This window comes from Aethalodelphis obliquidens, unplaced genomic scaffold (genome assembly GCF_003676395.1).
Source record: "Aethalodelphis obliquidens isolate GAN/ISIS:26980383/991018 unplaced genomic scaffold, ASM367639v1 scaffold12, whole genome shotgun sequence".
Classification (NCBI taxonomy): Eukaryota; Metazoa; Chordata; class Mammalia; order Artiodactyla; family Delphinidae; genus Aethalodelphis; species Aethalodelphis obliquidens.
In genome coordinates, this window is record NW_020837956.1 from 24,591,466 (window position 1) to 24,607,269 (window position 15,804).

At 54.4% G+C, this 15,804-nt stretch overlaps 1 protein-coding gene across 3 annotated transcripts in view; it reads left to right on the plus strand.

Moving 5' to 3' along the window:
* ADCY3 (adenylate cyclase 3) overlaps positions 1 to 15,804 on the plus strand; it is an 82,326-nt gene that overhangs the window by 61,423 nt on the left and 5,099 nt on the right. For all 3 annotated transcript variants that reach the window (XM_027113684.1, XM_027113685.1, XM_027113686.1), the window contains exons 7-18: positions 411 to 569; positions 1,331 to 1,508; positions 5,397 to 5,516; positions 7,121 to 7,263; positions 7,423 to 7,584; positions 8,867 to 8,954; positions 9,798 to 9,914; positions 11,717 to 11,976; positions 12,271 to 12,336; positions 13,844 to 13,925; positions 14,926 to 15,084; positions 15,606 to 15,752. In XM_027113684.1, the coding sequence (XP_026969485.1) occupies positions 411 to 569; positions 1,331 to 1,508; positions 5,397 to 5,516; positions 7,121 to 7,263; positions 7,423 to 7,584; positions 8,867 to 8,954; positions 9,798 to 9,914; positions 11,717 to 11,976; positions 12,271 to 12,336; positions 13,844 to 13,925; positions 14,926 to 15,084; positions 15,606 to 15,752 (1,681 nt within the window). The remainder of the gene's footprint in view (positions 1 to 410; positions 570 to 1,330; positions 1,509 to 5,396; positions 5,517 to 7,120; positions 7,264 to 7,422; positions 7,585 to 8,866; positions 8,955 to 9,797; positions 9,915 to 11,716; positions 11,977 to 12,270; positions 12,337 to 13,843; positions 13,926 to 14,925; positions 15,085 to 15,605; positions 15,753 to 15,804) is intronic.

Consider the following 15,804-nt stretch of genomic DNA (forward strand, 5'->3'; position numbering starts at 1 on the left):
CTCAAGCAAGGAGCTCTTCCCCTCTGCACACGCAGCACGTAGCGCAGGGCCTGGCACACAGTAGGCGCTCAGTGCAGGTCAGCTGCACACATGAGTAAACGGATGGCTGGGAGAGAACAGCTGGAGGTCCCCCAGGGGCAGAGGGTCTCTGCTGTTTCCTGCCCCTCCATCCCCACCCCGAGTCACACTGGCCTGTGGTTGCTGAGTCTGGCCTTGGCCACTGCCTGCTGTAGCCCCAGCTGTGGGTGACTCAGATGTGGGCAGAAAGCAATGGGGGCAGCCTGTAGGCCCTGAAGCCTGGAGGGGAGGAAGGCTGTGCAGAATTCCTCCCCCTGGGGGGCTGGGGAGGGGGCTGGCCACCTGGCTGTGGGCAGGCCTGACCCCTCCTCCTTTCTGTGTGTACCTGGCAGGTATGTACGGGAGAAGACGAAGACTGGGGTGGACATGCGAGTCGGGGTGCACACAGGCACCGTGCTGGGGGGTGTCCTGGGCCAGAAGCGCTGGCAGTACGACGTGTGGTCCACCGACGTCACCGTGGCCAACAAGATGGAGGCCGGCGGCATCCCCGGGTGAGCGCGCGTTCCTTCCCGGGGCCAGGGGAGGGGACCGTCCCATCCATCTCAGGGTTGTGGCCCAGACAAGGGACAAGGGGCCTCGAGGAAGCAGCCCTTCCCACCCAGGAGCAGTGTTCTTCCAGCGCCTGCCTCCTGGGCCTTTCCTGCCTGGGGCTCTGCAGGAGTCTGTCCTCCTGCCCGCTTTACCCTCTGCGGGGCCTTGGGGCTCTGAGGTCAGGACTGGAGCTCCTTCAGTGCGCAGGTCACCCCGAAGGGCACTATTAGCAGCGAGAGTCTCCTAACAGGCTCTGAGGCACCTGCACGTCTTTCCTGAGTTCTTTACAGACTTGGCCAGTCAGGTGGGGCAGGCCCCACCCTCAGGGTGGACCAAGGAGGCGGTGAAACCTTCCCCGCCTGGGTCAGGAGGCTTCTCTCGGAGGCAGTGACAGTTCTCTCCCTAGTGGTGACTCCCCAGAAACAGGCTATTACCCCCTGACAGCAGGTGTTGCAGCGGAGAATCACACCGGGTGGATGATAACCAGGCCTTCTGACCTTAGTGTTCAGAGCAGACTTCAGATTCCTCATCTCATTTGATACCCTCAGCAGCCTGAGGACAAACTGTCTCATGGATTGAAGCTGAGGCTCAGAGAAGGGGAGGTGCCGGGCCGCCTACACAGCCACTTAGCGCTAGGACTTGCCGCTCCACCTCTGTCCCCGGGGGTAGGGCGGGGGCTGCCACGGGGCCTGTGCTCAGGGCCCCTCTCGCCCGAACCCAGGCGTGTGCACATCTCCCAGAGCACCATGGACTGCCTGAAAGGCGAGTTCGACGTGGAGCCAGGCGATGGGGGCAGCCGCTGTGATTACCTGGATGAGAAGGGCATCGAAACCTACCTCATCATTGCGTCCAAGCCAGAGGTGAAGAGGACAGCTGCCCAAAATGGCCTCAGCGGCTCGGTGAGTCCTCCACCCACCCCCTGGGCCGGCGGGGAGGGAAAGGCAGGGATTGGAGGTGAGATTGTAGAAGAGTTGGCAGGACTATGAGAGGTCTCGCTAGCTGCTGAGTGTTGGAGCAAAGGGTAGTACGAGGTAAGTATTTCGTGCCCAGTGTGAAGTCTGAGCTACAGTAAATGCTCTAAAGAACTCAGAAAAGTAGGAAGCTGTCCTGCAGAAAATTAGGAAATGTCACGGCGGAAAGTGGAGCCCCATGAAATGAGACTTGACCTGGTCACAAAATTATTGAGTCTTCATATTTTAAGAGTGCTAGGGGACTTCCCTGGTGGCGCAGTGGTTAAGAATCCGCCTGCCAGTGCAGGGGACATGGGTTCGAGCCCTGGTCCGGGAAGATCCCATACACCGCGGAGCAACTAAGCCCGCGAGCCACAACTACTGAGCCCGCGGGCCACAACTACTGAAGTCCGCGCGCCTAGAGCCCACGCTCTGCAACAAGAGAAGCCACGACAACAAGAAGCCCGCGTACCGCAACGAAGAGTAGCCCCCGCTCGCCACAACTAGAGAAAGCCTGTGTGGAGCAACGAAGACCCAACGCAGCCAAAAATAAATAAATAAATTTATTCTTTAAAAAAAGAGTGCTACACGCACAACTTCAGTATGTTCACTGGAACAAATGAACAATGCATCTTCTAAGCTATTCTACAAGATGGTGATTGACAGCAATTTGAGAAATCAGCTACCTTTGTGAAGTGACAGAACATTTACCATTTCTGGCAAAAAACGTTTTTAGTACATTTAAAAATGCTGTTCCTTTAAAAAATTACCCACAAATTGGTTGTACTGGTGACCACCTTGAAGTCATAGGGCAGCAGTCAAACGTATCTTTGTGACAACCACACGCATTCCTGTTCGTTCTAATCTTGCATTTTCTCATTTTGTTTAATCAACCCTTGCGTGGTGCGTCATTTGACTCAGGAGTTGTTCTTGGCACCTGACACCCCCGGGAGGGTTACGCATGGGGCCCTGGCAGCAGTGTCTTTACGAAGCTGGTGTGCAGGAGTCATTATTCAGTTTTCCAATTAGAGAAAAGTGGAGTTCGTGGACGTGTAGCTTAAAATACTAGCACAGAGGCTCTGGGTGAGTAGGAGTGGGGTCCGGGCTGTGGGCCGTTGAGCCCCGTGGCCTGGGTGCTGCCACACAGGACAGGAGCACAGGCGACAGCTTCCAATGAACGGGAGTTAGACTTCTTCGTAAATCCTCCATCAGACAAATGAGGGGGCCCATTTCTCATGGAAACGTGGGCGCTGTTCCCTTCAAAACTAATTCTCCTGACGTTTTGGGGCAATCCGGGTTTTTAGTGTGTTGTAAAGTTGACTTTTAACTGTTTCTTAGTGCCCCTACCTAAAAAACGTAGATGTCGCAAAGTGGAAAAGCTGGGTTAAAGGTTCTGTACGTTGAAAGTTTAACCCATGTGCCTGCTACTTACCTCCTGCCACCCTGCCTGTGCCTGTGATGACTCTTTCCTCACTTTTTTTCTTCGTTCAGTTGAAAGATGAACCCACAGTATCTTATTGTTTGAATCGCGTTTCTTTAGTTATTAGTAAGACTGGACACTTGTAACATGGTTGTCAGTCTGGTGATTTTCTTCTGTGAATTGCATATTCATATCTAACCTTTGAGGGCTTTTTCCGCCTCTGGTTTGTAGACGCTTTTTGTTTGTTAGAGAGCTGAACCTTCTGTCATACTGTGCTCATCAGCTGTGTATCAAGCATCTGCTTCGTGCCCAGCACTGTGACGCATCTGTCTCGGGGAGCTTAGAAGTTGAGCTGCTGTAGATTATACCAGTCGTCTTCCCTATAAGGCGCTGCAGCAACTGTCAGCCCCCAGTGTGAGTTAAGTGAACAACTTAACGCCATTATCATAAGCCCATGTGATTAGCTCAGTAATTGTTTAAGATGTCTCCAACTCAAGATGTGCTCCGAGAAGGCCATGTCAGCAAATCACCAAACCTGCTCAGCAGTCAGTCAGAAGTAGTCAACGGCAGAGATAAACGCGTGAATGATGTGTGAGTGATAATGGGAAGCAGTAGGGAAAGTGGTGACGGCGGCTTCCCTGGGCCTCAGGAGCAAATACCATTCCATCTGCAGAAGCCTCTCCCCGGGGTTTAGCTGAACAAAGTGATAAGGAGGAGAGTGTGAGGGGAATTGTCACAGTGGATCCTTTCCAAAGTGTTAAAAAGACATCTCCCATCGATACTGACCTTGCTGTTAGTCTCATTCAGTTGTTTTTTGTTTGTTTGTTTGTTTTATCTTTTTGCGGTACGCGGGCCTCTCACTGTTGTGGCCTCTCCCGCTGCGGAGCACAGGCTCCGGACGGACGCGCGCAGGCTCAGCGGCCATGGCTCACGGGCCCAGCCGCTCCACGGCATGTAGGATCTTCCCAGGCCGGGGCACAAACCCGTGTCCCCTGCATCGGCAGGCGGACTCTCAGCCACTGCGCCACCAGGGAAGCCCTCATTCAGTTGTTTTAAATGCCATCTCCGACAACTCCCAAATTGAGATCTCAGCCCCAACCGGCATCCCTGCACATTGCAGCCACGTGTGCATCTCCATCTGTGTATATAACAGTCCAAAGCTGAGCTCCTGATCTCTCTACCCTAAAACCCACTCTTCCTCAGTCTTCCCCGTCTCAATCAGTGGCAACTCCGTTCTTTTCACTGCTCAGCCCCAAACCTTTGGAGACATCCTGACCCCCCTCTACAATCCATGAGCCCCTCCCTGCAAGCTATAGCTCTCGCCCCACTCTCCTCACACCCTGGCAGCCGCCGTCTCGTCCGAGCCATCTCACGCCTGGGTCAGCGCAGTGGTCTCCCAGTCTGTCGCCCTGCTCTGCCCGCCCCCCGCCCCGTCTCCACACAGCAGCCAGAGTGATCCTGCTGGGGTGTTAGGTGAAATCGTGTCACACACACATACCCACCCCCACCCCGCACTGCCCGCTCCACACCCTCCTTCGGTCCCCATCTCAGAGGAAGAGCCAAAGTTCCCTGAGGTCAGGAACCCCATCCAGCAGGTCCTCACCGCCCCGCCCCTTTCACTCACTGGGCTTGGGCAGCGCCGCCCTCCTGGCTGCTGCTCAGACACTCCGGGCCTCCAGCCCGCTCCGGGCTTCCGCCTGCTGGAACCCGTCCCTGAGAGCCGCGTGATGTGCTCCGGGTCTTCATGGAAATGTCATCTTCATGGTGACACCTCCCCCACTCCCCTTACCGTCACTCCCCAGCAATCCCTGTGTCCCTTGCCTACACCTCTCCAGATCACTGCTCTCTGACCTTCTGTAATCATGTACTTCTTTACTTCGCTGATGTCCGGCCGTCCTCACTAGAAGGTGGGCTCTGAGGTTAGAACATTCTGTGTCCCCAGGAGTTACAACAGTTCCTGTCACACAGTAGGTACCCAGTAAATACTTGGTAAATGAATGAATGAGCTGTTTTCCTGTATAGAGCAGTATTTTTCCTTGACAGAGTAAATTAAATGATCATTGGGGAAATTGGTTTATGGAATTTATTCAGACTTTTGGAAGGCATTTGACAGGGCTCGACCCCAGAAAAGATCTCTGTGAATCACTGTGTCACTGAGTTACTGTTTTAAAAATAGGAGTTGGAACAATAGGGTCTTTCTGTGCTTAGAAAAGTTGTAATACTAGAAATGGATACTAGAAAATTACAGCGTTTTAAAATTGATGGTCTAGAGAAGGAACTGAATCGTGAGATTTCTAAGGTTACAAGGTCTCTGAACTCTGGTGGGAAGATTCCAGACTGAGAGTAGCCCAACCCCACGCTGGGTGGGCATCTGGCAGTGCCTGGGGGCTCCTGACGGCCACTCCCTTCTGCTGCAGGCTCTGCTGAACGGAGCGCCACCTTCCTCAAAGCCCGGCTCCCCTGCCCTCATTGAGACCAAGGAGCCCAACGGGAGCATCCACACCAGCGGCTCCACGTCCGAGGAGCCGGATGCCCAGGTACGTGCGGGGCGAGGCCCGGGATGGCCTGGCCCCTAGCCTGGCCTCTGTCTTCGGTGGCTGTGTAACCTTGGGGGCTGGTCACCGCCCCGCCCCCTGGCCTCACTGTCTCCTCGTCAGTTACATGGGGTGGAGGTGGCTGAGGTCAGAAGAGGTGCTCACTTCCGAGGCCTTGTCTGGCTCCCATGTCCCAGAATCCTAGAGATCTGAGGGCAGTGAGGACCCCCACGGAAATTTCTCTAGGATCCAGAGCTGTTTCAGAAGTGACACTAGAGGGCTGGGCTCACCTCTCTGGCTAGGTCCAAACCCCACAAGTCCTGTGCACAGATGAGGGGTTTCCCAAAGGAATGAACAGGATGCCCCCTGAGGATGGGGTGCACCTTGGGAGAGCGTCCAGGATCCATCCACTACTAAAGAGCTTCCTGAGTCTATCCACGGACAGAGGCCAGTGCTGAGACGGGTCTCGGCCTCGCGGAGGCTGCCGTGAGCTGGTCGGCCACACCGCGAGTCTCGCTGCAGGGGAGACAGAACTGCCCCGTGCCTGTAGATCACGTGCTGGAAGACAAGGGTAGAGGGCTGAAGATAAACTGGGTTTTCCATGAGCACCACAGCACTCAGTAGCTTTTCCCTGTTGTGAGTTTCTTGATGGAAAGTGTTAATACAGACTCAGTGTAACTCACTAACAAGAAGGACGCAGAGGCTTAGCGGCCGGAGATTTTCTTCACAATTTTCCTCACAATTAGCCAGTGTCGCACTGCTCCCGACACGCTTCAGGGACAGAGGTTCCTGGTACTGGAACGGAACGTCCACAGCATGTTACAGAGAAGAAAATTGGGGCTGGGGGGACATGGATTATACGGGGTCAGACTCAACCAGCAGCACGCCTGAGCTTAAGCCAGGGTATCTGGATTCCGGCTTCCAGACACACGCTTAGACCCGTGCAGACAGCGCTAGCCCGTTCCCAGTTGTTATTTGGGCTGATGGCTGTGTGACCATAGTCTGGATTCATGTGTTTGGAGCGGAGGCTTTTCCTTCTTGACCAGGAATGAAAATGGTAGGGGGTACCCCAGTCCTACACCCCACTAGCAATAAGGATGTTATTTTCTCTCCGTAGCTTTCCCCCTCAGGTCTTCCTCCCCCAAGTGAGCCAGGTCTGAGCTCCTTTAAGAGCGCCCTTAAGCGTAGGGTGGGGGGTCTTCTACATCCCCAAGGATGCCGAAGGGTGTGGCTGTGTGACACCCCCATCCTCGTAGCAGGAGGTGCCAGGACCCCGCTGACCCAGCAGCAGCCTCAAATTCCAGGTCTCCCACTCGGGCGCCCGGTGGCTGCTCCCCACGCCGCCGTTAGTGGGCGATCACTGCAGAGCTTCTGTTAGGGGCCCCAGGGCCTGGGACCTGGAGTCCCAGGGAAACCAGGAAGGACTGCAGCACGGAGCCACGTGACAGCACAGGGAAGACTTTTCCCGAGAAATGATCTTGAGACTCAAGGGGCTGGTGCTCGTGTGATCCCTTTAGTTCCCCTTCCCCCCAACACCACCCTGTCTTTCGTCAACTTCTCCCCACTCCATCCCGCCTGCCCCCCAACTCTGCCACACTGCCTTGCAGGCTGACAACCCCTCGTTCCCCAACCCTCGCCGGAGGCTGCGGCTTCAGGACCTGGCCGATCGCGTGGTGGACGCCTCCGAGGATGAGCACGAGCTCAACCAGCTGCTCAACGAGGCCCTGCTGGAGCGGGAGTCCGCCCAGGTGTAAGTGGCCCCTCAGGCAGCTGGCCCCTTGCCCTTGGCACGTGCCTTGTCTGGCCCCAGCGTGGGGTCCAGGAAGTCAGTCATCGTAAATACGGCCCCTTCCTGGCGGGCAGAGACAGATGTGATGTTTGCATCTCATAGGGCTTGTTTGCACTGCAGAGTGAAGAAGAGAAACACCTTCTTCCTGTCCATGCGGTTCATGGACCGCGAGATGGAAACCCGCTACTCGGTGGAGAAGGAGAAGCAGAGTGGGGCCGCCTTCAGCTGTTCCTGTGTCGTCCTGCTCTGCACTGCCCTGGTTGAGATTCTCATCGACCCCTGGTGAGGGAGGGGCAGGGCAGGCCCTGACAGCCAGGGGAGGGTGGAAGGTGACGAGCTTCCTAGGCCAGAGGCCTGCGGGGTGTGGGCCTCAGCTGGAGCCTGACGCAGGCGCGCAGGCTCTGTTCCTTGCTCCCCATCCCCCGGAGCAGCCCCTGGGAATGCTGGGACTGCACCCTGGACCCCCTTCCTTCTCTCTGCTCCTGGGTCCTAGAATAGCACTCGCGTCAAAGTGGGGGGTCACACCAGGGTTGAGAAGGCTGAGGGAAGAAGGGTCCGGGGGGATGGAGACCTTGGCTGGGTGGGTCTGAGTGGCTCTGGGACAAGGAGACAGGACGGGGACGCTCCTCAATCTCGGTCACCACGGCTCATCGGCTCCCTTTCTTGGCTCATGTTATAAAAGACAGATTTCAGGCTCTGGGTGCAGACTGGTCTCTCTCACAGCAGCAGGTCCTCTGGGGCAAGGCAGGGTGTTCTGGAATCCTTGCTCCGTCTGCTGAAGCCCAGCTGAAGGATGGCTGCCCCCTCCCTCCCTCCCTTCCTCCCCGTGGCCGATCAGCAGCTCCCTCCAGCTCAGGGATTCCCCACCAGAAAGGAGGGGGTGTGGAGCCCTCTTCTGATCACAGTTTGGGGAACTTAAAGAGCCTTGGACTTGTCACGTGGTCCCAGGTTCTGGACTCGGCTCGCTCACTTATTTCTTCTATGACCTTGGGCGCATCACTAAGGGTTCCTGGAGTATCAGTTTACTCATCTGTAAAGTGAAAGATGACGATGATGATGATCTGAAGATAATAAAACCTGCCCTCGCTAACTCAGAACTATTGTGAGGACCAAATTCCTTCATTCACTTCACAAATATTTGCTGTCTGCTTTGTGCCTGGGGCGAAGGTCTAGGGATACAGCGGTGAGCGCTGAAACCCTCAGCAGCCCTCGGCAGCGAGCGGCTCTGTTCTGTGCTCTCCCCTTTCATCATTGCGACACGGCAGAATGCTTGTTCCTAAGAATCCCTTCCCAGGTGTTACTGGGCTCTGCCCAGGGCATCTGTGAGTCTGTCCTTCTTTAAGAAATGTCCCACAGAACAGTTACAGCTGGGGAGGGTCCCGTGTCCCCAGGCCCTGCACACAGCCAGCAGCAACTCCCTGGTATGACATGGAACTTCTCGGGTACAGGCTTGTGCCTTGCTTAGGGGGCCTGCCCTCTGTCTCCCTTCCTTTACTGTCCTGGCCCCTGACCCAGCCCACTACTCCCTCTGGCCCTCTCCTGGATTGTTTTCTCTCTCTCACAGGCTGATGACAAACTATGTGACCTTTGTGGTTGGCGAGGTCCTGCTCCTGACCCTGACTGTCTGCTCGCTGGCTGCCATCTTTCCTCGGGTAAGAAGCCCTTTTCCTTTTGGCTCAGAGCTGTCTGGAAGTGAGCATCGCTCCCCGTGAAAGTGCGTATTGATAGAGCTGTGTCCTGTCAGATCCTGACAAGTGGAGGACTTCCGTTGGGCTGGCTCAGGCACTCATCCATCCATTCATTGCACACGTCTTCATTATCGGCTCTGCGCCCACTTTGGGCCAGGCCCCGGAGCATGCGTGGGTGGGTGAGCCAGAGTCTACCTAAATGGGAACCTGTGTAGAAAAGCAGTGGAGGCCCAGCTAGAAGGTGGAATGGCTCCAGTTGTGAAAGACCCTGAAAGCCACACACAGGGATTGAGACTTTCTCCTATAAGCACTGGGTGTCAGGCAGAGTTTTTGATCAGAAAAAAAAGGGAAAAGCAGCATTTTAGGAACATGAATTTGGCGGGTGGCTTGTGAGTAACTTGGGGGATTTAGGTAACCCTGACCCAGGGAAAGCAGGAGTACGTAGCCAGGCAAAGACGGCCGGCCCTGAAAATTCTCCCCCAGCGTGGCTTTGCCGCCCAGCGACAGTGAGTGGACTGCTGCTGGTGGTGCGGCCCACAGGCTCAGGCCGGTCGCCGCGCAGCGCTGGGAAGGGCTCTGATATCTGGCAGCCGTGGGGTGTCATCTGCACATCCAGCAGGACGGGCAGACAGAGCCGGGATCCGCGCGCCTTCTCGGTTCTGCCGCGGCCAGGTTTTGGTTGGCGCACACACGCGGCACTGCCCTCCAGGTTCCTGGGAAGTACGGGAGCAAGCAGAGTGGTTAGCAGTCGTGTTTACGGGGGGAAGGCCGTCAGGACACAAGGGCCTGGAAATTCCATCCTTCTAGGCCTTTCCTAAGAAGATCGTGGCCTTCTCGACTTGGATCGACCGGACGCGCTGGGCCAGGAACACCTGGGCCATGCTGGCCATCTTCATTCTGGTCATGGCAAACATCGTGGACATGGTGAGCCCCTGCTGTGCTGTTGAAGGGACGCCCACTCTCTGGATTAGCCTGCGTGAGCAGTTGCCAGCCCATTTCCCCACCCCCAGTAGACACAGCTTTGGAGCGGCACTTAGGTTCCTAAATGATCATCCTGGCCAAACGGCGGGGTCTTCTCCCCGGGATGCCTCTGAGGCTGCCTTGTCTTCCCCAGTTCCTCACTCTCCCCGGGTCCAGGAGCCCAGCGCCAGGCACCAGCTCCCGTCTGGGTGGTTTACATGTGTTGTCTCATTTAATCTCTGTAACAATCCCGAGAGGTCGGTATCATCTGTAGTTTCATGTGAAAAAAAATGATGCTCAGAGAGGTTAAATCACTTGTTTTAGGTCACACAGCCAGTAAGTAACAGAGTGGAGAATTGAAGCAGTTCTAAATCCCCGTCCTGTGTTTTCTCTCTCCATGTCTCACTGTTCAGGGGCCCCAATACTCCTAAGCTTTCTGTGTATCTTAAGTATTCCCTACAGTGTGGCTAGCATCAGGCATCCAGCAGGACGAGGGAGGTAAACCGGCTCCACCAGAGGAGCGCTCCTGTTTGGCCTTCATCCATTTGAACAAGGCCACACCTTGCAGAGGTGGGTCACTGGGACGGCAGTTTCACTGAGCCCAGATGGCTAGCGGTAGACGAAATCCTCTGCTCTGTTGTCCTCAGTTCACATGGGTCCCGTGAGGGGGCAGCAGAGGCTTGGGGAGAAGGGATGGCAGTGGGAAGCCACCAGCCAGTTCACTGAGCACTGGGCACTTGGAGCTGTCGCTGGTGCTCTCTGGTCAGGCCTCCCAGCTCCCTCCAGTGTTGGTAGTACTGTACTAGATACAGTCTCTTAGAGTCCTGCTTTTTGCAAATATAATGTTATATTATTTGCTTTAACAATTGAAGCATGGGAGGAAAGTCAGCATGGAGACTTATTCTGGTAGCAGTGTACGTGAGAAGCCCTAGGGCCGATTGATCCGAAGTCCAGCAGGAATGGAGTTAGGAGCTCGAGAACCTGACAAGCCCAGGGGTTGCTGGTGGCCACAGGGCAGGCAAGAAAAGGCCTGGGCCCCTTGCGTGTCAGGACACCCCCCTGGAGCCTGGTGCCGAGGTCTGGGGGCCACTGTTTGACAGGGTCACGGACACTGGCAGGACATCTGGAAGTCCTGTGGAGGGGAGAAAAACTAGGGAGGTGTGAAACTTTGCACGTGCTAGACTCACATGCTGAGAGCCTCCCCAAAGCCAGACAGGCGCCAGTGGGTGAACGTGAAGAAAAGTAGGTTCGATTCGGTTTGTGGATGCACTTTCCATTGACCACGTCTGCCCAGCAGTGGGACCGGCGACCAGACTCCAGAAATGAAGGGCTTGAGTGGAGACTGGCTGCCGTCGCAGTGAAGCTCTGAGGGGCAGCCTGGCTGGCTCACGGCCCCTCCGGAAGCAACAGAGTGCTGTGGGCAAGTGCACGTTGGGTTTGAAACCTAACGAGCGGACTCCTGGTTCTGGCTTTGCTGCTTGCTAATTGCATCACTGTGGGCAAGCGCGGCCTCTCCGAATTTTCCCTCTGATGGTGGCAGCACTAAAATACTCAGAGAATTTTCATGACCCTCAGAGGAGATGATGGTAAAGCTCTTAGCAGGAATTAACTGCCTTTTGTATTACTGTGCCCTGGTCAATTTTTCTTCTTTCTCGGTGTTTCTGAGGGAGCCGTGGGAAGTGGCAGCTGCCACAGCCCCGCCTTCTCTGACCAGTGTCTGCTGTCCCCTTGCACCCCGTGCTCTCGCCTACGGTCCTGGCCTCCAGCTTAGCTGTCTCCAGTACTACATGGGACCCACCAACGGCACCTCAAGGGTGCAGATAGAGGACGGCTGCGTGGAGAACCCCAAGTATTACAACTACGTCGCTGTGCTGTCCCTGATCGCCACCATCATGCTGGTGCAGGTCAGCCACATGGTCAAGCTGACGCTCATGCTGCTCATCGCAGGGGCTGTGGCCGTCATCAACATCTATGCCTGGCGCCCCATCTTTGATGAATACGACCGCAGACGCTTCCAGGAACACGAGTAAGATGAAGCCTGTTTGGGGATCTGCATAGTCTCCTTCCTCCCACCCACCAGGCCCCGTTTCAAGGTCATGGGTCTGCACTGAGCTGGCCGTCTGTCTCTAGGGCTCATCCACGGCTTGTATGGGAATCAGGGTTTGTGGTTTCTCACAGACGGGCCACTGGTTGGCTGTGATCCCAGGACACATCCTTCCCCTTCTTGAGGAGTTGAAGACCTGGGTCACCTCAGTGTTTGGCTGGGCACCAGTCTCTTGTACCCGATGGGGCCTGAGTGTGCTATTATCTGTCCCAACAGCTTTCCGATGGTGGCCTTAGAGAAGATGCAGGTACTTTCCAGCCCTGGGCTCAATGGCACTGACAGGTAAGGGTGACCGCTTTCCCGTCCTGGTCTGTGTTTTTGGCCCCTTTCTTCTAGAGGTAGGGAATACAACAGGCCAAAGCCCCATGGTCTCATCCTTCCAGAGGCACGTGACGTGGGATAGTCAGGCTGGAGAAGTGAGTGTGTGTTTCTGTAGGGAGCCTGCAGCAGACTTTAGTGCTCATCTGGCCACGCTGGCCTCTCCTGGGTCAAAGAGAGCGAGGTGTGGCGAGCAGTGTGGTTTAGAGGCTGGGACAGAGAGCAGGCTGGGCTGAGGTGAAAGGAGAGCAGCCAGGTAGAGGACAGCTGCGTTTACCGGCTGGCAGGACAGACGGCAGAAACAGGAGCAGGAAGGAACACTGTTGCATTCAAACTAGAAGACCTGGATTCTGAACCCTGCCGCAGTGATTCTCTGTGGGGCCTCAGGCAGGCCACTTTTCCTGAGTCTCAGTTTTCATCTCTTGAAGAGGATATCAGACTAGAAGTTCTTCAAGGTCCCTTCTAGCTCTAAAGTTTTAGAATTGTATGATTCAGTGACTTGACTAGACTTTTAAGTAAGTTTAAAAAAAAAAAAAGATGACCTACAGAAGGTGGGTAGAAGACTTGAAGAGCATTTCGCAAAAGAAGAAATCTAACTGGGCAGTAATAAATGAAAGGCATTCAGGTAACCGAGGTCATGCAAATTAAGACCACTGTGAAAGACCATCACACCCCTATCAGTTTGGCGAAAATTAAGAAGTCTGATCACATCCTGTATAATAACGGTAATGCATACATTCCTGGTGGGAGTATAAACTGGTACAACCATTTTAGAAAACAATTTGGAGTTAATTAGTACAGTTGAAAGTAGACCTATGACCCAGCAATTCCACAGCTACGTGTACACCTCAGAGAAACGAATGCACGTATATATGTCCCAGGATACATGAACAAGGATGTCCACAGTTGCATTGTTTATAATAGCCACACACACCTACAAACATCCAAAACAAATGAGAACGACCCAAATGACATCAACAATGAACAGATACGTAAATCGTGGTAGAGTCATATAATAGAATACTGTACAGTAATGGAAATGATGTACAGCTCCACACAAAAATATGGGTGACAGTTATACAAAAGCATGGTGGCACTGTGCCCTCATCCCATCACCGAGATGTTAGTCAGTCTCTCCCGTCTCCAGATTCCTAGATGGTTGCAGCTACTTCTGTGATCAGTCAGGTGATGCAGTGTTTATTCAACATCTGGGGAGCATCCCCGAAGGCCTGATGTGGATTCCAAGTGCAGCCGGGAGGAGCCAGGAGTTGGTTGGCTGTTAAGACAAAAACCCAATGATTTCAGAAAGCTTTACTGCCCGGTGGGCATCCGGACTTGACGCGAAGGTGCTTAAGCTGCTGAGAAAAGTTTCTGGGTGACAGGAAACAGCACAGCCAGATTAGAGGGAATAAGGCTCCCTTGTCAGCGGGCAGCACGGTGCCCTTCAGCTGAACTGTCCTCGGTCCCACAGGCTGCCCCTGGTGCCATCCAAGTGCTCAATGACGGTGATGATCTTCGTCATGATGCTCAGCTTCTACTACTTCTCCCGCCACGTGAGTGCCTGCACACCCTCCTCTTCTGCGCAGACCTGCTGGGGCCTCTGGAGAAGCAGCCCCAGGACCTAGGAAACCAAGCTCCTGGGGAATGCTGGTTCCCTTACCCCACATGGCATGTGACCCTGGTCAGGCCACCACCTCTGCCAGTTTCTGGTTTCTTCCTCAGTAGTACAGGAGCAACAGTTCTTACCTCTTCCTTCTGACCTCCTGCGGGAAACTGAAGGAAGCCTGGGGGAGGGGCACAAAAGCCTGGATAAAATCTCTATTCCCTAGGCCAGCGGCTCATGGATCTCCACTCACCCAGGCTCTGGGGGTCACTAACACACTGACTACGGAGCCGGAAAATAAAGGGAAAGAAGCTGATGAAGTTTTTGTTTGGTTAAAAGGAAAAAGAGGAAGAGAGGGAAGGAAGTACCCTCGTGAGGGACTCACTTCCCTGTTAGCTCAGATGCCACCCAGTGGCTTGTCGGGGAACTACAGCCACCCCCAGCCACTTCTTGACCGAATGGAGCCTGCTGGAAATGGGGACTCCTCCTCCCTGGGCTAGGAGATCCCACTGCTGCCACCACCCACAGGGCAGACCTGTAGCTAAAATTATGTCCCAGGACGCCCCACACGTCCAGAATACCTCTCACATCTTCCTGTAACCAAAGGGGCTGGGATCCTCACTGCACCTGTAGGGTGGCCTTTTTGATGAGGTGAATCTTTCTGGGTTCAAGGTGAATCTTTCCCTTGCCATTAGCCGTTTTCCTTTCAGTCTTTCCATGTTGGAAATAAGTTCACATTTTTCGTCTTCCTATCAAATGGCCAGCTTTCTCTTTCTTTCTTTCTTTTTTTTTTGGCTGTGCTGAACAGCTTGTGGGATCTTAGTTCCCCAACCAGGGATTGAACCCGGGACACGGCAGTGAAAGCACCGAGTCCTAACCACTGGGCCAGGAGGGAATTCCCTCAGATGGCCAGCTTAGAGCTCACACCTTACCTATGTCTGTGTCCATAGGTGGAGAAGCTGGCACGGACACTGTTCTTATGGAAGATTGAGGTCCACGACCAGAAGGAACGTGTCTATGAAATGAGACGCTGGAACGAGGCCTTGGTCACTAACATGTTGCCTGAGCACGTGGCACGCCATTTCCTGGGGTCCAAGAAGAGAGACGAGGTGAGGGGTGGCCCTGTGCTGGAGCCACGAGCCTGTGTGTCATCTTCTGGCTTTCTGTCTTCTTATGACATGGCCTGGGGGCCCAGGTAGGGCTGGACCTACCCAGCACAATACTAGAAGCAAAAGAAGAATTTCACAGGCTTTTGGTAAAGGGCACTGCCATAGACATTGCTTCCATGGGCCACACACCTCTGGGAGGCCCATTTAAGAAGCCAAGGCCTTGGTGGAGCCCACCTTTCTGCCGACCGTGATCATCTCAGACTGGTTCTCATGCCTCACTTCCCAGCTCCACCCCACCCTCTTCTCAGAGCTGGAGCTGTTGCAGGGACTAGTGAAGCTCTTTTTTAGTTATTAATTGTTGTGATGAGCTACTTTCTAATAATTCAAAGTTGGGATAGTCTGGGAGACGTGTGTGTCCAAAAAGCTGAGTGCACATGTCATGGATATGGAAGACAGGTTCATTTCTATAGCACATTATTCACTTAGACTTTTTTGAGCACTTTGGCCCCGCCTCTTTTTAGGAGCTGTACAGTCAGTCTTATGACGAGATTGGAGTCATGTTTGCCTCCCTGCCCAACTTTGCTGACTTCTACACAGAGGAGAGCATCAATAACGGTGGCATTGAGTGTCTGCGCTTCCTCAATGAGATCATCTCAGATTTTGACTCTGTAAGTGACCATCCTGCGCCCCCCTCCTCCTGCCACAGAGCCAGCCCTTCCA